Source organism: Dendrobates tinctorius, unplaced genomic scaffold, assembly GCF_039654945.1.
Source record: "Dendrobates tinctorius isolate UK_male_01 unplaced genomic scaffold, ASM3965494v1 ptg000074l, whole genome shotgun sequence".
Classification (NCBI taxonomy): Eukaryota; Metazoa; Chordata; class Amphibia; order Anura; family Dendrobatidae; genus Dendrobates; species Dendrobates tinctorius.
Genome location: NW_027361742.1, coordinates 20,887,275 through 20,915,000, shown reverse-complemented (window position 1 = coordinate 20,915,000; position 27,726 = coordinate 20,887,275). Strand labels below are relative to the sequence as shown.

Here is a 27,726-nt window from a genome sequence, read left to right as displayed (position 1 = left end):
TTATGGAGGGTTTGCACTGTGAATGTACATTGTTCTGTCGTGCTTGTACAGATATTGTGGTTTTTATCATCTTTATAAGGTAAGAGCAGAAAACTTAAAGCGGGAAAAAGAGCTTCTGAAGATGACGGAAAATAGACTTACCCAAGAAAGAGATTCCTTAATTGTTGAGCAAAGAGGTCAAAACTTACTGCTCACGAATCTACAAGCCATCCAGGTTAGTAGCTGTTTTATTTCTTCTTTACACTAAGACTCTCGTCCTGTATAATTATCCCAGTGATAAGTAGGTTGCATATATTCTTTTGTACGTAGGCCGTATTGCTTTTTCACATGAGATCCTATCTGGATGTTGTGTTCTATATGAATGCAAAAAGGCCTTTCTCCCTCACCACTGACCATGGAGCACATGGATATATAATAGATATTCATTTCTGTATATTTATTTTAGGTTACCCTTGAAAGGTCTGATGCAGAAATTAGACAGCGCTATACCAACCAAATAGAAAAGTTGGAGCAGGAGTTAGTCCAAATTAAGAAGAAATTGGAGCATGAAATAGAACAGAAACATATGGCTGGTAAAAATCGAGATGTGAGTGACCTTTCTGTACTACCGGTTCTTTTTGGGTGGGTGTTTTTGTGTTTTTTTGTTGTTGTTTTTTTTAAGCGTTAAATGATGTTCTTTGCAGGTTCAGATGTTGGACCTTAAAAGACAGTATGAATCAGAAGTAAATCTTCACAACAGCACAAAAGAGCTCCTGAAGAATTCGCATAAAGAAATTTCTACACTCAAGCAACAACTTGGTAATTTTGAAGCACAGTTGGCATCACGCTCAAGCCAGTTGTCTTCCAGCAAAGGTACTTTTCATGGAGATAGATAGTATATAACATATTTTTATGAAATTCTGTAGTTTCAGTGGGGGTGTGTGTGTGTGTGTGTGTGTGTGTGTGTGTGTGTGTGTGTGTGTGTGTGTGTATATATATACACACTGTGTACCGGTTATAATCTTGCATTTGCCATGTTTTCAAGCTACAGATGACAAGAGTGAAGATATAGAAGAGATAAAGAATAAGCTAAGACAATCTGAAGAGTTAGTGGGTGACCTTAAAGAGAGATTGAAAACTGCCATTAGTAATGTTGAGCAATACAAAGAGGTTGTGCTTGGCTTGGAAGAATCGCTAAACAAGGAAAAGCAGGTACAGTAACATTTCTAAAGCCACAGTATTCACCAGGCTGCCTTTTAGCTGCAGTGACTGTATTGTAATTCGACTGTAGTAGCTTATTTGTCCTGCAGCCTTGATGAGAGCGAGATATATATATAATATATATCTATTTAAGAAAAATAATTCTAGCTCTAATAAACATAGAATAGATCAGAAATGTAAAAGAAACTCCCTCTATGATTTCATCCCACACGTATTTTAGTATTTGCTAATCCCGCACCTTTTAGATTTCTCATCTTCTCAACCCTTGAATCAATAATAACTTATTTTGTGTGTAACGGAAGTGTAAATGCTTATGTCCCCCCAAAAAATTGAGAAAAGTATTCAAGGAGTGATACATTTATTGGCTAATCAGAGAAATTATATTTGCAAGCTTTCAAGGCTCAGATGGCCCCTTCATCAGGCATACAGTATACTGAGAAGAGATGGCAACATTTATATAGGAATTATACAAGGACATGAGAGATGCTTGAAAGATAGGCCAAGGAAATCAAATTAAGGTTTTCTCTCTCACCCATGACATCACCACGAAGAGAGGGGATCTGCCCATCAGGGACAGGAACCTACATATAAAAAGGGCATCACCTCTCCTCCGCCCCCAGTTGGGTTCCTGTCCCTGACAGGTGACCTACGGATGCACATACCTGGAAGGAAATGAAGAGGTCTGGGGCCGCTCCGTCCGGGCACTGACAGCGGGGATTCCCCTGTCACGGCGGGTGCGGTGCCCGAAACCGCCAGGCCCGAGATGGTCTGTGGGGTGAGCGGGGGGAGACGACTGAGCCGCCACTCTGGAAAGGAGGCAGCTGCTGGCGGGGACCTGGGAGACGCATGCGGGCAGCGCAGAGTACAGAGGTGTACCAATATGGCGCTGCCACGGAAATGGACAACGGCTTCCAGGTCCCCGGAACTGCATTGCGCACTCCCCGGGCAGAGAGCGGTGCAGCCTGATAGCGTGGTGCGAGATGACTTCATCACACCCGTTGCATCAGAAGCCGAGGGGATAATGGGAGAGGGAGCATCACATGACGTTCTCTCCTCCATCATTGCTTTTTAATGTATCAGCATCAATGATAAAGTTGAATGTGGGGGGTGCTGGCACCATGCCCCCACTGACTCATCGGACCCATAGAGCCTGCGGCACACCACTGGGGCCCAGAGACCCCTGGGATAGTGGGACCCCGGCCATCTGTCTAGTCTGCCTGCCCCTAATGCCAGCCTTGATGAAGTGAACTATATTTAATGTAGTAGAGGAATTATCATGGGGAAACATGTATTTTATTGTAAAAGTATCTCTTTATTTGGACATTTGTAATCTGGATGCAAAAAAACAAGCTAGGCCACAAATTGTTGAAAAAGCCAAATATCAGATATTGCAGGAGAGGCGTCATCAGGATATGATTGGTGGCGTGGCAGGAACAGTATCTTGAGAAGTATTTTTTGTTCTTGATCCAGGTACAGCATCTTCACAAGCTGTTTGGTGGTTTCTTAAGAGCAGCATCTTGAGAAGTTTGCTGTCATATTAGGAGCAAGACTTTCAGATGTTGGTGTTTGAGGAGAAGCATTTTTAGATGTTATTTGGTGGAATTTGGGAGCAGCATTTTTAGATGTTATTTGGTGGAATTTGGGAGCAGCATTTTTAGATGTTATTTGGTGGTATTTTGGGAGCAGCATTTTTAGATGTTCATGGTGGAATTTTGGGAGCAGCATTTTTGGTGATGGTGTCATATTCAGCAGGTCTTTGTTCATACGGCCCGATCAGCAACGTTCAGTCTACATTGGTGGTGTGGCGGGAGCACTATCACGATCACCTGAAAATAAACACACAAATCTGTCAGCATTTTCTTTTTATTTAAACTTATTCGTCCCATCACATCAGGGCCTAACAAGTGATGTGAATTCCTTCCTAACAAGTGATGCCTATACATATTGGATAAAATCAAAGAATTTCTGCAGAATCTGACAACTTTCTAACATATGTGTTTGTTTTTTTAATTATGAATCTTTGGAGCATTATACGCCCATTTTTTAGAACAATAAAGAACAGACAACTCCCTTAATGTGTATGGCAACTTAGTTTGCCTGAAACATAATAATTATAGTGAAATCTGCAACATGTGAACTGCAGAGAAAGATTTCAATTTGTAGTTAAGACAAAGTTACTGATGACGAGACATAAAACCAGACAATGCTACCTAGGAAATAGGCTGTGAAAATTAACCTAAACTACCGGACTTTTGTCACATCAAATTATTGGTAGCATTTACAATATATATATACTTTTGATATATTGTATCATATTTACAATGTATATAAGTACACGTACCTAATGTCTGGTGACAGGGGCCCGGCAGATGGGGCAGGTGTTATTCTCCTGAAGCCAGGTATCTATGCACCTTGAGTGGAATGAATGTCTGCAAGATAAATTACTGATGTCTCTTTCCAGGACGTCCAAGCATATTGTGCAGTTATCACACTCATTTTCTGTGCGGATGGTTGCTGGATCTGGTCCTGGGATTGCAGACATTTCTGTCTCAGCCCTGCTTGTGCTGTTAACAGTATACTCGATGTCTATTGTTATACGCAGGTATCCTGTCCTCTCTGATGTCTCGTTTCTTTGGAAGTCCATATAGTTGTTGTAAATTCTTCCAATAAGTTGGCCAAGGTCCTCAAGTATTTCCTCATCGCTTGGCATCCTAGAATTTTCATTCCTTCTACGGGAAGGTTGACCATTGTTGGTATTGGGTCCTGAAAAAGAAATAGTACAGATGAAATCAACTTATAACATGGAACTATGACATCAGATAAATGGTACCATTAGCTGACAAGTCTTATTTATCCTGATCATGAGCCACAGACTGTAATGTACAGGTGGATTTGTATGGAAATGCTCTATGCAGTGTATATTGTGTGTGAAAACATTGTGTCCTTCATCCAGGATCTAAATATTATAGGACTGGAAATGTATAGTTGACCAACTACAGCAAGAGAATGGAGTAATGCATGTGACACCTTTTACTGTTGCAACACTTCTATATACAGTACACATTGTATTCTTATGTCTTTGTTGAAGGTTGAGCTTTGGGGAGGGAGCACCTGGATTTAAGGTGTCAATGGTTGAATTTACCGGAATTCCGAAACCTGTTGGCCCTTCTTTCTCTCCTCCTACGTGGCATTTTGCAATGTCTCTCTCTTCTTTAAAAATCCTTGTAAACAAGGGAGCCAAAACTCTGCGGTCCTGAAGAGTCTCACTGAGAAATGGCACCGGGATGCTGATGTGGAAGCGTTTTATGCTGAGAATTCTATATGTCACAATCTCCAAAGTTCCGTTTGCCATGGCGACCTCTCCAACACCAGAACCGATGTACAGTGATACTATAACACTAGTGACTAGGAGAACTGATGTAATATTAGTTATCCCTTTCACTAAACATAAAGGAAAATGGCAATAAAAGACCCAAACCACTGATTAGCAATAGCTTCTGCTATTATAATACAGAATTAGCACCACAGACTGCACAATAGCTGTGAATGTGGTCATAGTGATCTGTGATGTACTTTATTTCTTACAGTAACATAAGTATTAAAACCATTAAAAAAGTACTATATCTACTGTTCATTGCTGGACTTTCTTCTTAATCTGCTTATAATTTTGTATTTAATCAATTAAAGTTCAATGAGTAGGAGAAACACAGTCCTGCAAAAGAACAGGAAAATCTTGTATCTTTACAAAGCATTTACTGGTACATGGACGAAAAATGCATTTCAGGACTGAACCAGTGTCTTCCTCAGGCCACATGAAGACACTGGTCCAGCGCCAAAGCACATATCTGGTTTACTGTTCTCATTAATATCTCATTAAATGTTTGAAAGACTAAAGGCCCTATCTCACATAGCGAGATCGCTGAAGCGTCACCGATTTTGTGACGCAACAGCGACCTCTCCAGCAACCTCGCTACGTATGACACGTAGCGGCGACCAGGCCCCCGCTGCGATCTCACTGATCGTGCTCGAATGTCCTGTTCCATTTTTGATCGCTGGTGTCTCGCTGGACAGCGCGCATCGCTGTGTTTGACACCGACGAGCGGCCTCATTAGCGACTCAGAAGTCATGGACGCAGGCGGGAGTCGTCAGAATCGCTGCTGTGTGACAAGGTCCCAACGACTGCTGAGGTCGTTATACGGATCTCTGGATGGTTGCTGCGTCATTGGGTAAATCTGCCTGTTTGACGGCTTACCAGCGACCATGGAGCGACGCACCAGCGGTCCTTACCAGGTTGTATCGTTGTCAGGATCGCTGGTGCGTCGCTTAGTGTAACGGTACCCTAGACAATAGTAAAAGGTTGCTTCCACTGCTTTTCTTTTATTGATCTATTGTAAAGATAGGTCATCCTTATCAGATCGGTGGTGGTCTGACACCCTGCACCCCCACCAATCAGCTGTTGAGAATGCTGGTGACAGCCAGATGGAGAGGAGGTGACGTCAGACGCCGGGAGATTCAAATAAGGAAGCGCTGAAATGGCTCCTGGCTGGAAGCGTCCGGTACATTGAGGACAGCGACCAGCAAGAGGAGCAGCAGCCCAGGCAGCAGCAACATCACCATCACCGGCAAAAGGAGCAGGACAGGCGTGATGGCCGGTCCAGTAGCCACTCCACTCCACGCAGCAGGTCGGCTGCAAGGAGCAAGTCACCATCTTTGGATCAGCCCGTAGGGGACCTTGTAGCAGATATCAAATATTCCTTTGATGAAGAGGCGTCCACATCTTGGGACAAGGCCCCGAAACTCGACGTAGCTGTCGCCAAGGCCTCAAAAAAGTTTGCACTCCCCTTTTGATGACATGGTTACTCTTAAGGACCCCTTAGATAAAAAGACCGATATCTTCCTCAAGGGCGCTTGGGAATCAGCTGGGGGAAATCTTAGGCCAGCGATAGCGGCAACATGTACCTTCAGAGCCCTTATGGTATGGGTGGATCAACTAGAGAAACAGCTGAGGGAAGGTACACCCAGGGAGAAGATTCTGGAATCTATCCCAGTAATAAGGGGAGCGGCGGCCTTCTTGGTGGACTCATCAGCTGAATCGGTGAGGTTATCATCCAAAGCGGCAGCCCGAAGAACGTTGTGGCTCAAATGTTGGCCAGGGGATTTACAAACTAAAATGAAGCTATGCTCGATCCCCTGCAAAGAGAAGTTCCTATTCGGGGAGACACTGGATGACATCCTCCAAAAGGCAGCGGATAAAAAGAAGGGATTCCCAAACCTGGGGCCTACAGCGTTTTAAGCGGTCCTTTTCTAACAAGAAGTTCTTTCAGAGGAGGCCACAGAGAGAACAGAAATGGGATGAGAGGAGAGATAGGAGGTTCCTTTTCAGTAACTCGTCCCGAGACAAGAAACCCTCTAAAGGTACTGTCACACTTAGCGATGTACCAGCGATCCCGACCAGCGATATGACGCGGTCAGGATCGCTGGTACATTGCTAAGTGGTCGCTAGTGAGCTGCCACACAGGCAGATCTCACTAGCGACATCGCTGGGGACGGGGATCGCTACTTACCGGTCACACCAGGCGATCCTGCGTCCTCCCGCCCGGCTCCACGCGTCGCTCGTCCTCACAGCAGGAAGCGCTGCAGGAAGCTGACGACGAGAAACAGTCCTGAACGTTCTCGCGCGATCAGCGATAACCAGCGGGGGAGCCGGTCGTAGGTAAGTATCAGACACAGAGATATCGCTAGCAATATCGCTATAACGTCACTAGTTATAGCGATATTGCCAGCGATATCTCTTAGTGTGACATGCCCTTTAGTGACCGTTTGCCCAGGGTGGGGGGGAGGCTAAGCCTTTTCCTTCCAGCCTGGAGGAAAGTCTCGAACAGCCCTTGGTTAAGTCTGATCGGCTCGGGCCTAAGGATAGACTTTCTCTCTCTCCCACCTCAAAAATACGTGGTGACTCCACTAAGATCTTCTATACGAGAACAAAAAGCTCTCGATAACGAGGTCCTAACTTTAGTAAAAAAAAAAAGGAGTCCTCTAGGAGGTTCCCCTGCAGGTGATGGGCAGAGGATTCTATTCTTTTTCTGGTGACCAAACCAGATGGCACATTCCGGACAGTCATAAATCTAAAAAGACTAAATGGTTATGTCAAAAATTCAAAATGGACTCAATCAAGTCAACCACCAAAATCCTGTTCCCAAACTGCTTCATGGCTATGTTAGATCTCAGCGACGCATACTATCACGTCCCCATCCACAAAGACTCCCGAAAATACCTCAGACTGGTGGTCTCTATAAATGGCGAGATGAGACTTTCAATACAGGGCCCTACCGTTGAGAATATCTATAGCCCCACGATTATTCACGAAACTAGTAGCAGAAATGATGGCCCAATTAAGGGAGCAGGACATATTAATAATCCCATATTTGGACGACTTTTTAATAGCAAGCGACTCGGCCCAAAAATGCAAGGAACAGAGGGACAGAGTGATGGACACTCTACAGAACCTCGGTTGGCTTCTAAACCTGAAAAAATCGAGGTTGGAGCCCAGCAAAGTACAGGAGTTCCTAGGACTAACACTGGACTCAAACACCCAAGAGTGTTACCTTCCGGACTGCAAAAAAGATAGAATCGCTCAAATGGTAGCAAGAGGGATACAGAACTCTTCCATGACACTAAGAAAAGCAATGTCACTACTGGGGTCTCTCTCTGCCGGCAGTCCAATGGGCACAGCTACATACGAGAGATCTCCAATGGTATGTATTAGCCAACCAGTTAGCATTAGGAGGTCAGATAGAGGGTCGCATAACCCTAGATTCCAAAACTATTCATTCCCTAGCCTGGTTGGGCAACAAAGACAACCTATCCAAAAGGATCCCCTGTGTAATAAAAATAACACATAATTACCACGGATGCCGGTCCTATGTGTTGTGGAGCACACAAGGATAGCAAGGTGACTCAGGGGAAATGGGGAGGTCAGGAATTAGAAGCCTCCTCGAACCAAAAGGAACTCTTGGCAGTAGGTTATGCCCTAACACACTTCCTACCCGTGCTGCGAGGTCATTATGTCTGCATGTTTTCGGACAATCAAGTGACGGTGGCCTATATAAATCATCAAGGGGGAACCAGGTCCTGAGCCCTAATGAACACGTCCTCCCAAAATCCTCACCCTAGCAGAGACAAACCTGCTATCTCTCTATGCACTGCACATACGGGGAACAGAGAACCAGAGGGCAGACTTTCTGAGCCGCACCCAATTGCTCCAGGGAGAATGGGTCCTAAAACAATCCATTTTTTGGCAAATTGTGGAAATGTGGGGAAACCCAGACATAGATCTGTTTGCTGACTACAAAAACAAAAATGTGGAAGCATTCTGTTCCCTAGACCCCAGGGGGAATCCTCGGGCCCTGGACGCCTTTATGCTCCCATGGACACAGAGCCTGGCGTTTGCCTTTCCCCCAATCATTCTCATTCCGGCGGTCATAAGGAAAGTCAGAGAGGACGGAGCGAGAATGATACTAATAGCCCCTTTCTGGCCACAAAGAACCTTTTTCTCCTGGCTGAGAATGCTCTCGATAACTGACCCTTGGGTCCTACCAGATCTTCTGAACCTACTGTCTCAGGGACCAGTATTACACCTTCAGGCAGTGAACCTCCATTTAACAGCATGGAATTTGAAAGCGCACTGCTGAGGGAAAAAGGGTTCTCGGAAAGCCTAGTCTCTACCCTACAAAAGAGTAGGAAACCGGTTACAACAAGAGCCTATGGGAGAACTTGGAGGAAATTTCTGTCCACCTCCGGGGCAAGGGTCCAGGATCGGGTCCAGATTGACAAAATTCTTGAATTTCTGCAGACTGGCTTAGAGCAGGGAGTGGCGGTTAACACACTGAAAGTACAAATAGCGGCCTTAGGTGCCCTTTATAACCAGGATGTGGCAGGCAACCCTTTGGTAGCGCGTTGTATCAGGGCCGCAACCAGGTCTAGGCCAATAGTTAACCTGAAACTACCATCGTGGGACCTGAATCTCGTACTATCCGCACTAACAGGTCCCCTGTTTTAACCTATCCAGTCAGCACCCCTAAAAATCTTGTCATTAAAAACTGTGCTTCTGGTGGCGCTAACATCGGCTTGCAGGGTGAGCGATATTCAAGCTCTATCAGCAGTGCCACCGTTTACTAAAATTCTAGACGATAGTCATCTTGAAAACTGACCCGGCATATCTACCTAAAGTGGCATCAGATTTTCATAGGTCTCAAGAGGTAGTCTTTCCTTCCTTCTGCCCAAATCCTAGTAATATGGGAGAGGAAAGATTTCACACCCTAGACGTGAAGAGGTGCATTGTTCAGTACCTGGAGGCCACCAAAGAATGTAGGAAGGAAGGCTTTCTTTGTGTGTTTCCAGGGACCTCGGAAGGGACTCAAAGCATCTAAGAGTACCCTGGCAAGGTGGATAAGGGATGCGATTGCCCTGGCATATTCATCCAGTGGGAATACCATCCCGGAGGGGTTGAGAGCTCATTCCACAAGAGCAATAGCGTCTTCATGGGCTGAAAGATCCAAGGTATCGATAGAACAGATCTGTAAGGCGGCCACATGGTCAACTCCTTCTACCTTTTTCAGACAGTATCGTTTAGATCTAGCCTCTACATCTGACCTGACCTTCGGGAGAAGGGTCCTGCAGGGGGTGGTCCCTCCCTAAGCTGCCAGTCTCTGAAATTCTCTCCGTGGTGCTGTCATGGGTGAGAGAGAATAGCTTAGTTACTCACCGATAACGGTGTTTCTCGGAACCCATGATAGCACCCGCTTATTCTCTTTCCCCCCCCCCCCCTTCACTTGTGCGGTGAGCACGATTGACTGTTCGTAGAGTGTTTCGTTTAGACACTGTGCTTCTTGATAATATGCAACATTATTATGTTATGTATATACTTTTGTTAACTAACCTGGAGGCCCTCTAATGCTTTGTAACCAACTGGGGGTGGAGGAGAGGTGCCGCCCTTCTTATCTGTGGGTTCCTGTCCCTGATGGGCGGATCCCCTCTCTCCGTGGTGCTGTCATGGGTTCCGAGAAACACTGTTATCGGTGAGTAACTAAGCTATTTGTATCCATGTAGATGAGGTGGAAGTGTTCTATTAGACAACTGAAGATCTTCTTGTAGAGATGTCAACTTGAAGTGTTCTGTCAGACATCAGGAGACCTTCTTGTGGAGGTGTGAACCAGATTTGGGAGTTCAAATTTATACATGTTTCAATCTCTAACAATAGGACTCAATTTGACACCTGGATTCATGACTCGTTACATGGACACAGTTCACACCTCCACAAGAAGGTCTTCTGACGTCTGACATAACACTTCCAGTTTACACCTCTACAAGAAGATCTTCAGATGTCTAATAGAACACTTCCACCTCATATACATGGATACGGAAACCTTAATTTGATTTCCTTGGCCTATCTTTCAAGCATCTCTCATGTCCTTGTATAATTCTTTTATAAATGTTGCCATCTCTTCTTGGTATATGCCTGATGAAGGGGCCTTCTGAGCCTTGAAAGCTTGCAAATATAATTTCTCTGGTTAGCCAATAAAGGTATCACTCCTTGAATACTTTTCTCAATTTTTTTGGGGGGACATAAGTATTTACATCTCTTTTTCTGGCTAACACGGTACCATAATATTATTTTGTATTGTACATCGTGTGTAAGGTGAGAAAGCCAAAGCCTACTTTCCAGTCAAGACTTCTGGGAGCTCCAGAAGGTTTTTTGGTCCTCTGGGTCTCAAACTGTGTTGTCTTTTTTTTTTTTTTTCATGTATTTTATTTGTGAAGAATGTACATTTAAAAATGTAATAAAAATTTCTATGTAAAAGCTAATGTGTTAAAATATTTTCAAGGTAACCGAGGAGGCCCGTAAAACCATAGAATTACGGATGAAAGAGGCGGCTGAATACCAGGGACAACTTGAGAAGAAGATGATGGAAGCAGAAAAGGAAAAACAGGAGCTTCGAGATGAAAAACACAAAGCTGTAGAAAGCGCAGAGCAACAGGTAATTGTCATTAATGAATGAATTCCCATTAATGCAAATGTTTAGTTTATTTACTATGACTGACTGTCTACAGGAATGATACATTCATCACAATGGAACATCAAAACCTTTTTTTTTTTTTTTTTTCGTTTTTCATTTTGTTTGGGGCCCTGAACCTATCATCTGATTCTAAAATCTAAAAAAAACCACAGTATTGCTGTATATTTCAAAAATCGTGGTCTCCTATGAACATCAGGCAGAAGCTGGCGTTAAGGGAGAATCGTTTTGACAGGCGGGGGGGATTTATTCTTTGCCATCATGGTAACTCAACGGCTAGGAAAAATGTGGGGTCAGGAAGCCGGTATATGATGTATCTTTATGTCATATGTTGAAAAGGGGTTAAAGATTTTATCACAACACATTTTTTGCTTTCCCTCCCGATGTGTGGTAACTGGTAGTGGTGGCTGTATGCGTGGTTCTCTCCATGCCTGTACAAATTCATACACCATGAGACATATACTAGATACAATTTGTGCCAGTTGTGATATTCAGTGATGGTTTAGTATTTCATTTTCTTTCTTCTACAACCAGCTTTCACAACTTAGACAAAGTCTTTCCACTGTCCAAGGAGAAGTCAAATCTGCTCTTCAAAGAGCAACAACTGCTACAAGCAATGAGCAGAAAGCCAGACAGGATTGTCAGGAGCAAGTGAGTTGTCAATATTTGGGAAGTGTAGGTGGGTATTGAAGCTTCTCTACTTAATTTTCCTCTCTTATCAATTAATAGGCAAGAATTGCTGCTGAGGCACAGAACAAATATGAACGTGAATTAATGTTGCACGCCGCTGATGTTGAAGCTCTTCAGGCAGCTAAAGAACAATTGGCTAATGGAGCTTCTACACGCCAAAAAGCAGAGCAAGCAGCCAGGAAGGCAGAAACCGAACTACTGGAGAGCAGGGCTTCTTGGGAGGAGCGGGAACGTATGTTAAAGGTAATGGTGCTCAGATATTTTCTGCTCAAATCTAATTGCTGCGGAAGTTACAAGATCAAAAGGATAAAGAAAAACCTAAAAAAGCGGATTTATTAAGACGGATATTCTATGTGAGAATTCCCAAATTCATGTGAAGGCATTCATCAATAAGTTTGGTCAATTTTTAGGCTGTCCTGAAGTCCCTTATGAGCATGTGCATATTTACACCAAAAACTGGCGCAAATTGCATGCTAAAGGATTCCTGCAGTTCTTTGAAAGTGTCAAAAAGTGTCAATGATCAATTTCACCAGCAGATTACATGTCTGATTGCTGCGGTTGCTATTGATCAAGAAATTTATGGATGGACTGAAGATGTTCTTTCTCTTTGTTGTGACTAAATGTTCCCCCTCCTGCCTTGTCTTTTTGCCCCCGCTGTACCATTAGATCACTGCCTGCATGTTGGGAACGCTCTGTAGCTCATGTCTGAGATAAAGCTTACTCCCTCAGGCCCTGGCTTCTCCGTGGTATTGGAAGTACTTGCATCCCCACCCTCACATAAATGACTCTTCTGTACAGATGGCCAGACACTACTGCTATTTAGATTAGGGTTTAGTTTGCTCTTCACATGGCCCAGGGTCTGCAGTTGAAGGAGAGAGACTACCTACAGATCATCCTTCTGGAGCTGAAGACCTTTTCTTTGTTCCTCACATGATTTTCAAGGGTTAGCTTGTGTTATTGCTTGTCTCCATTTCTACCAAAGGTAGTCTCTGCCTTTGATGTTAATAAGGACTTGTGCCTCCTTCTCTACTCTTCCCAAATTTGGGAGGGTTTTCCGCACAGTTTTCATTTTGTTAGAACTGTGCACATATAAAATGCTGCTACTTTCCAGTGTTCTCACTTTTGTCCCAAAAGTCTACAGAGAAGCTTACTTGACGTCCAAAATTACAATTGCTCATTGGATCTAACCTACGGTTATAGAATTCTGCTTTTCCAATATTTTAAGGTCCTCCCTTTTGGGTAACCACTCACTCATGAGTGGCATCCTGGGCAGTCTCTGCACTACAAGATTGCTTCCTGGACTTCAGTGTATACCTTCACAAAGTTCTGTTAATAGCATAGAATGGCATTCTCTAAGGCCAACCTTGGCCACAAGGCACTCCAAAATGCACTATGCTGGTCACACAATAGGTTTTATCTTTTTACCCACTGTCTGGAAACCTCCCCCGCTGCTGTGTCCTAATGGTATTTACAAAAAATATTAGAACCGTATAATTCTTGTTTCGGTTTTATTAGGGGCATGGATCCTACCCTCTGGCTTTTCCCAAGCCTGGAATTTTTCTGACTATTTATTACTTTGGTGATTGGGATAGGCGTTTTTTTTTTTTTTTTTTTTTTTTTGTGTTTTTAGGTTTTTGTTCTTGAATGCTTCTTTACACAGAGTGACTGGGCCTAATATTCTGCAACATAAAATGTTCCCATTAGGAAGTTCTTTAGGGAAAAGCAATGTTTGTAACTGACAAGATGACGGGGCTCTAGATGGAGACTAAAATGGTCGCAAATGCAACCAAAGATAATTTTCTGCTTTTAGTCTTCAGAGCCAATAGCACTCCAGTTGGTTTTCTTTTCTTGTCCCACTAAAAGGCCCTTAGGAGCTTGACTGTATACATTGTATAAGACTGTGCTGTAAGCTCCTGTTCCCCATATAACTGTGATTGCAGGAAGCCCCCAAATATAGTTCAGTTATGCAAAGTCTTTACACGAATCAGCCCAGAGAAGCGAAAATGCATTATATGCTTTTTATTCCACGTTAATAGCTGCATAGCACTGATCTCCATGTAGCACGCACTTCTTACTGTAATCCCTTATGTATGTAACCATAGGATGAGGCGTCAAAGAATCTTTCTCGCTGTGAAGATCTGGAAAAGCAAAACAGGCTATTACATGACCAGATAGAGAACCTTAGTAAGAAAATGGTGACCTCTGTTCAAGAAGGAGCTCTTAATGTCTCTGTGAATGAAGAAGGAAAGTCACAGGAGCAAGTTATGGAAATTCTCAGGTACATGAATGAAATTTGTGCTTAGCCTGATTCGATTCCCACCTATTAAAAGAACACTGTGGTGTCAAGAATAGTGGCTGAGGAAAAGGAAGAACAGCTGGAGCATGCTAGCAGAGCTCTAATCTTAGCTGTTGGAATTTGTACCCAGTTTGGGTTTTTGAGGTTTTTTTTTGTTTTTTTTTTAATCTGCCATTTCAGATAAATGGGTCTTCTGTTCAGTGGAAATGTTTCTTTAGCAATGGGGCTGGGGTGACAGGATGCTCTGGATCATGTGTCAAGGCTGCCCTGCATTTTTATCCTTTTAAGTGTCGCTGCCTTGTTAAGGACCATAAAAAGTAGCACTAAATTAAAAAGCCCAGATCTCTGGAACCCTGTGGTGATTCTGCCACTTTTAACTTGGTGAAAAGTCCACTTTAAAGGGAACCTGTCACCCCTGGAGACTTTTAAGCTGTTACTATGGGCATACAGGTAATAGAATGGTTCATCCAGTCTTACCTGTGGGCCTCATAGCTGCAGTCTAGATGTTGAGAAATTGAGTTTTAATCTTTTATGCTAATGATTTCTGCCAGGCTCTGGAACGTGTGATACATGGAAGAAATCTCTGCCTTCTTACCACCCCACTCCCATGTATGTCACACTGACCAGTCATGTGTAGTTGCGGAGCCGTAATCCCACACATTCACCATATTGGGTGACTTATCCTCCCTTCTATGGGCAGTGTCTTCATTCTGCTTCTGCACAGGTGCCAGTGATTCACTGAGCAGTAGGAGAGACTCTCCAGTTCCTGCGCAGAAGCAGGATGAAGACCCTGGCCATAGAAAGGTGAATGAGGCACCCAAAGCAGCACGAGTGCACGGCACCACAACTGCACATCACAGGTCAGTGTGGCTTGCATGAGTGGGGTGGTATTTTAATGAAAAGAGGAGGCATCCAGAGCCTGGAAGAAATCATCAACATAAAACATTAAAAGTGCATTTCTCAACATCTACACTGCAGCGATGAGGCATACAGGTAAGACTGGATGAGCCATTCTATTACCTGTATGCGCATAGTAATAGCTTAAGTGTCCAGGGGTGACAGGTTCCCTTTAACAGCCAAAGCAACATTATTTACTCTCATTATTTCCAGTGGAAAGCAGAACCTTTTCCAGCCCAAGACCCTTTTGTTTTCCATTTGCTATTTATTTAAAAAAAATAAATGTATTAACCACCTCAATGTTTCCATGCTGCTGTTAGTCATAGCGGGATTCTCTGCTTACATTTTGTCCTTTATTCACTACAAGAGAAGTGAGACGTTCCTACAGTGACAAGTAGAAGCAGACCTATTGGTTACAAAATTGTAGAGCGTGGAGGGGCTGGTTTAGGGGCTTTTTTTGTTTTGTGATAACCATTTTTGTATTTGTAACCTCCAGGTTTGTGAGACGAGAGAAAGAAATTGCAGAGACAAGATTTGAAGTTGCACAGGTTGAATGTTTGCGATACAGACAGCGGATCGAGCATATGGAAAAAGAAATTAATGAACTGCAAGACAGCTTAAATGCAGAACGTGAAAAAGTTCAGGTTGGGATTGTGCTAAATGTACATTCTAATTGGAAGTCTTATCTGCTCTATGAAACCCGTTATGGGAAAGTGTCCACCAAAAACACATGCAGTAGAATTGTTACAGAAGTTTGTGTCCAAAAATGTCTTATGAGTTCGCCCTTTATGGCAAGCTAGAACAATCAGACTTGTTCATGTTGGAAAACAACTCATCTAAGGTGATTTTGTTTGCATTAAGCAATATTTGGTCACCTTACAGAACTGTCACATTATTTAATCATTCGAAAAAATGCACCAGTACCACCAGGGGACAGTCTTTACGTGTAGAGATTTGACATATTGGATGTGTGAATGGGAAAGGTTTTTCTGCAGTTGGAATAGTCAGAATCTGGAATTCCCTCTGCCTACCCCAAGATGTAGTAATGACAAAAGGCTTAGATGCTTATGTGCTCAGAAATGGCTTTCAAGGTTAATTAATTTAGCATTGAATGATGTGTGATATGATCTGAGGGATTAATGGACATGTCATGTATGATTATTCATAATGATAGTGCAGTGTGCTGCAATAATATATAGGAGAACCAAAAAGAGGAGGCGGAACATGTGGTCAAGGAGAAACAGGAACAATCATATTGTAATAAAATACCTTTATTAACACAATTGGTAAGTGGTAGCACCACAACACAACGGTGCCCGCACATTAAAGATAAAATAGGATTACATACGGTAAGAGTAGTAGTAAACAGCAGAGCCACCAAGTGAAATAGATGTTAGTAACAACCAGGATATACAATAGTCCTTCTGCAGAGATAATCAGTATAGCAATATACAATGCTGCCACTAGGTAAATATTTATCCCATGCAATAAGTATGGGGCCCAGGACCTAAACCTATAAAGGGAGGCATTTAGGTTAAGTGCCCACGTTGCAAAAATGCTGCGGAAAAGTCCGCAGCGTTTCCGCAACTCCCTGCCACGGGTAAAACGCATGCAGAATTCGCATTCTTTTTCCCACAAAACACATGCGTTTTTAGCTTGCAGAATGCTTGTGCTTTCCAAGCGATGCCTCAAAGTGATTGACAGGTTGGTCACACTTGTCAAGCATAGTGCTTGCAGAATACAAAAATGCATAAACCCAACTGGAAAACCAGAGGGAAGGTTGAGGAGACACTGTACGCGTTTCGAACGAAAAGTTCTTAAACTCAGTTTTAACTGGGTTTAAGAACTTTTCGTTCGAAACGCGTACAGTGTCTCCTCAACCTTCCCTCTGGTTTTCCAGTTGGGTTTATGCATTTTTGTATTCTGCATACCTATTTTATGGATATCTAAATAAAATGTTTTGGATTTTACCCTTTTGAGCTGGACCGTTCTTTTCGTATTTTGTCTACTGCCTGACAGAGCTGTGGCCTGTGCTTGAAAGCAACATGGAAGTATAAAGGGTGAGCTGAACACTTTTTTTTCTCGTTCGCCTTATTAAGGGACACAGAGACCATGGGTGTATGCTGCTGCCACTAGGAGGCTGACACTATGCACAAAAAAGGTTAGCTCCTCCGCAGTGTACACCCCACCGACCGGCAGGGAATTCCTCAGTTTAGCTTAGTGTCAGTAGAAGGTGGACACGGGTCTTTCATTAGACCCATATCTACCTCGTTGTGCGTCGTTCCTTTTCAGGGTCCCGGAGGGATACAGTGTGATCAGTCACAACTGTACTCCCACAAAGAGACTATGAGTACGGCGTGTACTGCCACCCCGTATCCTCATAGGTCTCTACAGCAGGACCAGGAGATCCGAACACGGATGTGTGTCAGGCGATCCAGATGGTCCTCGTCCCCGTCTCCCACCCACTCGCCTACCAGAGCCTGTCGGTCGGATGAGGCGCGGATACTCTTCGTGAACGCTGGATGAAGGTACCTTTATTCATAGAGACGGATCAGGCAGGGTAAGTACGAGGCCCGGGTCCCATTCTCCTCGGCAGCTCCAGTGGCCACTGTGGCAGTGCTGCGACACCTCCGCGCCGACCCGCACTTCCTGGCGGCCGCCGCATTTAATTCAGGCCCCGGCTTATCGGCCTGTTCTGCCGCAACTTGCCCCCAGTGCATTTCTGGGGGGGGGGGTTTTCTCCCTTCCGGCCCCAGCGGGCCTCAGGAGCGGTCACCGTGGCAGTGCTGCGGGGCCTCCGCGACGCCCCGCGCTGACAGGCGGCCGCCTCATCTAATCCAGGCCCCGGCTTCATCTTGGGCCTTGTCCTGCGTCGCGGCCACGCCCCCGCCTTCTTTCTCGGGCGGGCTTTCCTCCCGCCCGCTTTAAGCCTGCCCACCGCCTTCTCCCCTCACTCTAAGTCTCCCTGAGGCGGCGCTGTCTCCACCCACCCCAGTCTGGATAGGACGGCGCCATTTTTTTTTAGCATCGGCGGTTAGCCCCGCCCATCTTCTTCCTCGGTCTCTGCAGGGAAGCGCGCGCTTCCTGCTCTGTTCTCAGGCTGCCGCCATTTTCACAGCCTGACAGCCGGACGCTTTCTATCTGCCGTGCCCCCTGCAAGCCCAGACGAGCCGTGCACCTTCATTTGCTGGAAGCTGCGACAGGACACCGGACCGTGAGTAGTTCTGCGACTGCAGACTGACACCCTCCTCTGCCTCCTGTCCCCCAACCTTCCGGCACTGCCTCAGTGACTGTCTGTCAGTATGTCTAATTCTAAGTCTGACCGCTCTCGTCCTCCTGCTTCCTCTTGCACCTTAGTTAAGTACTTTGCGTGCTCTTCTTGCAATCACAAACTTCCCTCAGGTCAGTCCACTTCCCTCTGCCTGGATTGTAGCAACCCTATTCAGCCTGACGCCGCCCAGGAGCCATCTAGGGCCCCAGGCGAGAGTGAACCCCATGCCTGGCTGGGCCTCGTCTCTATCACAGTCAGTGGCAGACCTCACCAGGGTGTCTCAGACCCTAGTAGCCGTCCTGGATAAGTTGCCCCTGGACACCTCTACAGGGTCCAGCAGGCCTCAAGAGGTTCCATCTGAGTCGGCCAGCGTTAGTCGCAAAAGACCCAGGCAGGATCTCCAGCCGGATTCCTCTCCTCGCCCCATGTCACCACATAGTCCTTCTCGGCAGCCTCCCTCCCGGGCCTCCTCTCCCGAGTCAGGTGAAGCGCTCTCGGACAGATCATCTGAGGGGATTTTAGAGCTGGATTCGGACCAGGATGCGAACATGAGGGTTACTGTGCAGAACCTCATTGCAGCGATCCATCAGACCTTCGACATTGCTGACCCCCCTGCGAAATCCTCAGATCAGGAGGTTTCGTTCAGACGGGATGAAACACCCTCCAGGGTATTCTCTTTACATTCCGAGTTTGGAAAGATTTTTACCAGGGAAAGAGGGGATCCGACCAGAGGCTTTCAGCAACGGAAGCGTCTCGACGTTCTGTACCCGTTTGCTAAAGAGCTCACGGACAACTGGTCTGCTTCTCCCTTGGTCGATCCGCCCGTGTCCAGGCTTTCTAATAACACGGTTCTCCCGCTTTCAGGCGTGGCGTCTCTTAGGGATTCTAATGATAGGATCATAGAATCCCTAGCGAAGTCTGCCTTCGAAGTGGCTTCGACGGCGGTATGCCCAATTTTTGCTTCATCTTGGGCAGCAAAAGCCATAGCCACTTGGGCAGAGGATCTTCGTCAGGGCATCCTAGAGAAAGCACAACCAGATCGATTGGCCGATCTTGCCAATCAGATTTCCCATGCGGGGGATTATCTGCTTTCTGCTTCTTTGGATGCCGCATCCTGCGCATTCCAGGCGTCAAGTAACGTTGTGGCAATCCGACGTACAATTTGGCTCAAGGCCTGGCAGGCGGACCTGTCTTCTAAAAAGTCTCTTACTAATCTTCCTTTTCAGCAGGGCTGTGGAGTCGGAGTCGTGGAGTCGGAGTTAGTTTTGGTCGGAGTCGGTAGAAATGTTCCGACTCCAGCTTTAAAAAAAAAATGTATTAATATTTCATAATTGAACTTTCATATGAATTTTATAAATTTTACTCAAATATATATGTTCTATCAAACTATGAACAACAGTGATAAGCAGTTCTGCTGGAGATAGAGACATTTCTTATTACTTGTGTGTCACTGTTCTCCACTGCCCTTATCTAATCTTGTACTTGGTTAACCTCATGCTGCCCCAACCCCCCTACTTACAATGTATGAAACTGAAAGTGAAAATGTGTTGCAAATTCTTAGTAGTAAAGCTCCTCCTCTAGACTAGATCATACTAGGTGTGCGTCTTCCAAGCATCTCACAGCTGCCTGCTACTCAGAAGAGGAAGACTGTAAGAAGTATTATCCTTTCAACAAACTTTGCATCAGTTAACTGTGAGTACATGAGGAATAATAACAGTATTACTGACCACTATATCAGTTGTACGACCTGGCAATAATTTTGTACAATTGTTTTTAGGAAAAACAATTGTCATTTGGATTGTGAATGCAGAATTAAAAACCTGAGAATGTCAAAGAAGCATCACATTAAATCAGCTGTATTTGAACATTTCACCATCACTCAAGATAGAAAACATTGTCTGTCAGTGTATGACAAATGATCCAGACGAAAACAAATGCTGTGAAGCCAAGATGAGTGCATATTCAGGCAAAGATAAAAATGCTTCTACCAGAGCTTCTAATCTAAGGAGACATTTACAGCGCTTTCATCCAGAAGTACTGAAAGCAGTGGATGAGAAAGACTGCATCCAAACCAATGAACCAGTGCCCAGCTCTTCCAGCCAAACAAAGGAGCAGAGAACTTTGCAGCCATCAGTTGCAAGATATTTTGTCAGTGACAAAGTTACTGTGACAATGACAGTAGATACATTTAGAAAACAGATCATAGAGCTTGTTGTAAAGGATAGTGTGCCTATTTCATTATTTTCACGACCAGCTTTTATGTGTCTGAATGGGAAAATGGCCCGCAAGCTTGGTGTTTCTCTGGAGAGAGAGAGTATTAGAAAATTAGTAATCGAAGAAGCTTTTAAACAAAAGGAAGAACTTAAAATAAAAAACTCTCAAGGGACGCTTTCTGTTTCTTAAAATGGATGCCTGCACACGTCAGAGTGAACTATTTTGCCATCAATGTCCGATTTGTTTGTGACAAAAATAGAGCAAGTTCTTTCTGTCGTAACTGACAATGCTTCAAATATGATAAGTACTATTAAGCTTATGAATGAGAGTAATGATGGTGACCAGCAGCTAGAAGAACATTCTGGGTCCACAGACACAGAAATGTTTGAAATAGAGGAACACAGTATTGTAACTGAGGAGCAAACTGAAGTTGCTTCAGATGAACAGCAACATGATAGTTTAGATGATCTTGTTGAAACTGTGTCAATATGTTCTTTCATTCATCACATGCGCTGTGTTGTGCATACGCTTTAGCTGGCTATAAGAGACAGTCTGCAAGAAGGACATGTTGCTGCACTGATTGGCAAGGTGAGAAAATTGGCTACTGTTGCCAGAACCCCTAAAGTTGACTCAATTTTGAAGAGACGTGCTGGAAAAGGGGCAATTATTGATCAAGCCACACGATGGGGCAGTACTTACTTAATGATTCAGCGCTTGGTTGAACTGAAAACCTTTCTTGTAGACATGGCTAACCCTCAGCTGACGCTAAATGAAAGTCAGTGGAATCAGGTGACTGAGCTGGAAAAATTGCTAGAGCACCCATTTACAGTGACTAAAAAATTACAAGCAGAGGACTTAACTCCAGGTATTTTCTTAAAGGAGTGGAAGAACCTGATGTTTCGCCTGTCCCAAAGAGGAGGGTTAATTGCAAGTGGCATTGCTACATCAATGAAACGGAGAGAGGAGCTACTATTACAAAATAACATTCTTTTGGCAGCTGTTTATGTAGACCCAATGCATCGGATTCTTCTAGATGATCAACAGCTAAGTAAAGGAAAAGAAGCTCTGTTTGAAATAGCAGTAAGGATGAAAGGGTTGCAGAACAGTCAGGAGGAACAAGAAGAATTTGGTCGTCCTGCCACATCTTCACCCTCATCATCAACTGATGAAGAATTTAATTTCGAAAAATATTTGGATCACAAGGACCGTGCAAAGCGTTCCCGCATAGAAGAAGAGTCATCCCCATCAAGGAACACAGCCAGTACATTTCAGCAGAATTTTTCATGTGCACTAAAAGAAATTGAGAAATTTGACCGTTCATCAAAAATAACAGTGCAACAAGCGATTCCTCTGTATCCTGACATTGTCAGAGATGTTGCCCGAGTGGTTACTGCTTTGCCACCAACACAAGTTAGTGTAGAGAGGTTGTTCTCTGCTCTCAAAATAATTAGATCAGATTTGAGGGCATCCATGAAGGAGGATCTGACAGAGGCAATACTTTTTCTGAGGACTTTTTCTTCTTATTAACTGCATAAAAGTGTTTATTGCATATTTACTTACAGTTTATAAAAGTTTATAAAAGTTATTTGCTATATTTTAATTGTATTCTAATAAATGTAGTTTTTGCTCTAAGTGGTCTGATTACTTATATGATGGTGAGAAACTGAATAAGCACAATGTTTAATATTTTACAATAGTAAATTTGTTGTTATGAATTGGCCATTTATGAAGGAGTCGGAGCCGGAGTCGGAGCCTGATAAAATCCAGGAGTCGGAGTCGCAACTGTGGCTTACTGACTCCACAGCCCTGCTTTTCAGGGAGGGTGCCTCTTTGGATCCCAATTGGACCAAATTATTAAGGACGCCACCGGAGGCACAAGTTCTCTCCTGCCTCAGGCTAGACCTCGCAGACCCCCACTGAGGCGTCAGTTTCGACCCTTTCGGGCTTACCGCCGTTTCAATACGGCGGAGACCTCCTCCAACAAAGACCGCAGGCATGCCAAGATAGGAAATAGGAAGAAAGTTTCCTTCAGACCCACTCCCTCCTGGCGCTCCCACTCTTCGCGGGGCAGACCATCCAGATCCGGATCAGGACGGCCCACATCAACATGACTATCCTCGTACTCCCGAGGGTCCCTCCCAATTGGGAGGTCGACTCCTGTTCTTCAATTACGTCTGGCTGGCCTCGGTAGAGGACGCTTGGGTCAGGGAGGTTGTATCGTCAGGATACAAGATAGAGTTCGTCTCTCTTCCACGGGATCGTTTCTTCGAATCCCGTCCTCCAAAAGATCCAGCTTTGATCCCGGGGTTCTTTACGGCCATCGACTCTCTCCTCAGTTCCGGGGTGATTGTGCCCGTTCCCGAATCGGAGCGGTTTACAGGGTTTTATTCAAACCTGTTTGTCGTGCCGAAAAAAGACGGGGCGGTCCGACCCATCTTGGATCTCAAGCTGCTCAACAAGAGAGTTCGTCTTCGCCACTTCCGGATGGAGTTTGTTCGTTCGGTAATCGCTTCTATGGAGGAGCAGGAATTCATGTGTTCGATAGACATCCAAGATGCCTATCTACATGTTCCCATATTATCCGGACATCAGAAGTTCCTGCGTTTTGCGGTTCGCCAGGAACATTACCAGTTCGTCGCGCTGCCCTTCGGTCTCGCCACCGCTCCCAGAGTCTTCACGAAGATAGTGGCTGCGTTGATGGCCTTGTTGAGGATCAGAGTTCTCGTTCTTTTTTTCGGTATTCTGATCAAAGCTCCCTCTTTCCAACAGGCACGCCAAGTTTGACGATCGTCCTGGACACGCTATCCGATTTCGGGTAGATCATCAACAGGAAAAAGTCCTGTCTGGTCCCTACTCAACGTCTTGTATTTCTGGGCCTACTGTTCGACACTCGTCGGTCAAGGGTCTTTCTCCCACAAGAGAAGATTCTCTCCCTGCAGCAGGCTGTGCGATCGCTGCAGACCACACGATTTCCGTCCCTCCGAACAGCTATGAGGGTCCTGGGAAAAATGGTGGCGGCGATAGAGGCAGTTCCCTTTGCCCAATTTCACGCCAGACCTCTCCAACACGCCATTCTGTCGAGGTGGAACAGGTCGGCTCTGTCCCTGGATCCCTGTTCGTCTTTCATGCCGTATCAAGCGGTCACTCAACTGGTGGTTGACGTCACCTCTCATCCTCTTGGGGCGGTCTTTTCTTCCTGTTCATTGGCAGATTGTAACAACGGATGCCAGCCTCCTCGGCTGGGGTGCAGTGTTCCGCAATCACACTGTTCAGGGTCGTTGGTCGACTCAAGAATCTGCTCTGCCGATCAACGTTCTAGAGATACGAGCGATCCATCTGGCTCTCGTCCACTGGGAGAGACTCCTCAGGGGCCTGCCTGTCCGGATTCAGACAGACAACGCCACAGCGGTGGCATATGTCAAACCGCCAAGGAGGGACACGGAGTGCCTCAGCCCTGGCAGAAGTGTCCAAGATCCTTCAGTGGGCAGAGATTTCGGTACCGACAATCTCCGCGGTACACATTCACGGCATAGACAACTGGGCCGCCGACTTTCTCAGCCGCGAGCGTCTCGCGGCAGGAGAGTGGTCCCTACATCCGGAGGTATTTCTTCAGCTCTGCAGTCTTTGGGGAACCCCAGACGTAGATCTGCTAGCTTCTCGCCTCAACAGGAAGGTCCCACAGTTTGTATCCAGAGCTCGAGATCCTCTCGCAGTGGGCGCCGACGCTCTGGCCATTCCTTGGTCACAGTTCGAGCTCCCCTACCTGTTTCCTCCCCTGCCTCTTCCCAAGCTGTTGAAGAAGATCAAAGCAGAAGGAATTCCAGTCATTCTCATCGCCCCGAATTGGCCCAGAAGGTCTTGGTTCGCGGACATTGTCAACCTTCTCGCGGACGCCCCCTGGAAGCTTCCAGACAGGGCAGATCTGCTGTCTCAAGGTCCGATTTGCCACCCCAATTCTCGGCCGCTCAATTTAACGGCATGGCTGTTGAGACCGAGGTTTTGAAACGAGCAGGATTCTCCGGTCGAGTAATTCATACCATGATCCGAGCCAGGAAGCCATCATCTTCCAAAATTTACTACCGTACTTGGAAGGCCTATTTCACTTGGTGTGAGGCCAATAACATCGCGCCTATTTGCTTTTCGCTCCCTTCCGTTCTGGCGTTTCTTCAGGCAGGGCTGGATGCGGGGCTTGCTCTCAGTTCCTTGAAGGGTCAAGTTTCGGCGCACTCCATTTTATTTCAGAAGACTTTGGCCTCCCGCCCTCAGGTCAAAACCTTTCTTCAGGGCGTGGCTCACACGGCTCCTCTGTATCGAGCGCCCGTGGATCCATGGGATCTTAATCTGGTTCTTGAGGTTCTGCAAGGTTCTCCCTTTGAACCTCTCAGAGAAGTCTCCCTTTCCCTTCTCTCCTGGAAGGTAGCCTTTCTAGTGGCCATCATCTCCATCCGGCGCGTGTCGGAATTGGCGGCTCTTTCTTGCCGCTCTCCTTTCCTGGTACTTCACCAGGACAAGGTAGTTCTGCGGCCTCCGCCCTCTTTTCTTCCGAAGGTGGTGTCCTCCTTTCACCTCAATGAGGATATTGTTCTGCCGTCCTTCTGTCCGAGTCCAACTCATCCTCGGGAGCGGTCCCTGAACAAGCTGGATCTGGTCAGGGCAATGAGAATCTATCTGTCTAGGACGACTTCCTTGCGGAAGACAGACTTTCTTTTCGTCATTCCAGATGGGGCGCGGAAAGGTCACCCGGCTTCCAAAGCTACTATTGCTCGCTGGATCAGATCGGCAATTTTGGAGGCCTACCGGGTTAAGCATCGAGTGGCCCCTCCAGGGATCAGAGCGCACTCTACCCGGGCAGTGGGTGCTTCCTGGGCGGTACGCCACAGAGCCTCCGCACTGCAGCTTTGCAAAGCTGCAACCTGGTCTTCGGTTCACACGTTTGTGAAATTCTACAGGGTCCACAACTACGCTTCGGCGGACGCCAGCCTAGGTAGAAGGATTCTGCAGGCAGAAGTGGTGAGTCCACTGGCCTGATGGAAGTTTGTTTCCCACCCAAGGGACTGCTTTGGGACGTCCCATGGTCTGTGTCCCCCAATAAGGCGAACGAGAAAACAGGATTTTTGGGTTGCTTACCGTAAAATCTGTTTCTTGGAGCCTTCATTGGAGGACACAGCACCCTCCCATGTTCTACAACTCCTGTTCTTACTTTGGTTGATTGGTTACAGTTGAGTTGTTTGTTCTGTTTTCAATCTATTCTGTTTCTTCTCCTACTGCTTTCTCACTAACTGAGGAATTCCCTGCCGGTCGGTGGGGTGTACACTGCGGAGGAGCAGCTAACATTTTTTTGTGCATAGTGTCAGCCTCCTAGTGGCAGCAGCATACACCCATGGTCTCTGTGTCCCCCAATGAAGGCTCCGAGAAACAGATTTTACGGTAAGCAACCCAAAAATCCTGTTTTTTTTCTTGCAAAAGCATAGTGCTTGACAAGTGTGACCAACTTTTTACTATTGATGCCGCCTATGCAGCTTCAGTAGTAAAAGATAGGATGTTAAAAATAATAAAAAAAAATATGGTTATTCTCACCTTCTGACGGCCCCTGGTCTCCTCAGCAGCGCTTCTGGTACGTTCTGTTCCCATGGATGCTTTGCGCGAAGGACCTTTGTGACGTCACGCTCGCGAGTCCGCGACGTCATCTCAGGTGATTCGCGCAATGCATCCCTGGGAACGGAAGATGCTGGCATCGTGGCTGAGAGGCGGGAAGGCTCCGGGGGCCATCAGAGGGTAAGTATATCCCAATTTTTTATTTTAATTCTATTTTTAACAGAAATATGGTACCCAGGGCATGGAGGATAGTCTGCTCTCCTTCAGACCCTGGGTACCATCCGCACATAAAGCACCTACTTTACGCATGGGTGGACATGCCACATGCGTAAAGTGAGCGTTTTAATGCAATCCTATGGCGGCTGAATCGCCGCGATTCCGCAGAAATAATGAACATGCTGCGGATTTTACCGCTATGCGATTCTGCAGCGGTAAAATCCGCAGCATGGGCACAGAAACTGTGGAATCCCATAGGATTGCATGGGAATGCGTTTTTAAGTGTTTCCGCTGCGGCAAAAATGCGGCGGAAACGCAACGTGGGTACACAGCCTTAATGTTCAGTCATGCATATATGTTTATAAGGCTTTTGATATAAGAGGCTGGGTGAAAATCCAGAGTGGTACGAGGGAACAGTTGGAGTAGTGCTGTGTTGTAATATGGTCACTGCAGCAGGGTAGGAGAGAGATGCTGTGATTACCTGGTGGGTGCAAGGGTGTCCCATCGCCCAAATTATATATTGTTATACCAATGCTTACCTCTGCAGCAGGACTATTGTATATCCTGGATGTTACTATCATTTATTTCACCTGATGGCTCTGCTGTTTTTTACTACTTTTACAGTGTATAATCCTATTTTATCTTTAATGTGCGGGCACCCTTGTGTTGTGTTGTTACCACTTACCAATTGTTGTGTTAATAAAGGTATTAAAATATAATTGTTTCTATTTCTCCTTTACCACGTGTTCGGCCTCCTCTTTTTGGTTCTCATAAGCTTTCTGAATGGTTTGCCATTCATCCTCTTTGCAGATATATATCACGAATATTACATTCAATTCTATTCAGCACTTTCGTCTTGTGTATATATATTTATTGCAACATCCAGCACATGTTCTAAACCAGTAATGTACCGTATATACCCGAGTATAATCCGAGGCCCCAAATTTTGCCAAGGAAAACTTGGTAAGCTTATTGACTCGAGTATAAGCCGGGTATGCATTGTCCCCTCATTCCTGTCCTGGTCTGTGTGGCTCCCCCCCCCCCCCCCCTCCTAGTATGCATGGCTCGGCTCCCCTGTCCCATCCTTCTCTGTATGGCTCAGCTCCCTGTCCTCCCCCGTCCTGCTCCGTGCTCTTCTGTGCTCCCCCAGTTCTTTTCCGTGCTCTTCTGTGCTCCCCCCGTCGTCCTCCGTGTTCTTCTGTGCTACCCCAGTCCTCCTCCATGCTCCCGCGTCCCCCTCCTTCATACTCACCCTCCTGTGCCGTCGCTGAACA

The 27,726-nt window shown here is 45.6% G+C and overlaps 1 protein-coding gene across 1 annotated transcript in view; it reads left to right on the top strand.

The window, feature by feature from the left end:
• The window catches only part of LOC141096361 (nucleoprotein TPR-like), a 198,692-nt gene that overhangs the window by 87,530 nt on the left and 83,436 nt on the right, over nt 1-27,726 (top strand). The window contains exons 14-22 of the mRNA XM_073582916.1: nt 80-214; nt 446-586; nt 684-852; nt 1,031-1,191; nt 11,085-11,237; nt 11,808-11,924; nt 12,003-12,206; nt 14,066-14,241; nt 15,653-15,800. Coding sequence (XP_073439017.1) covers nt 80-214; nt 446-586; nt 684-852; nt 1,031-1,191; nt 11,085-11,237; nt 11,808-11,924; nt 12,003-12,206; nt 14,066-14,241; nt 15,653-15,800 — 1,404 coding nt within the window. The remainder of the gene's footprint in view (nt 1-79; nt 215-445; nt 587-683; nt 853-1,030; nt 1,192-11,084; nt 11,238-11,807; nt 11,925-12,002; nt 12,207-14,065; nt 14,242-15,652; nt 15,801-27,726) is intronic.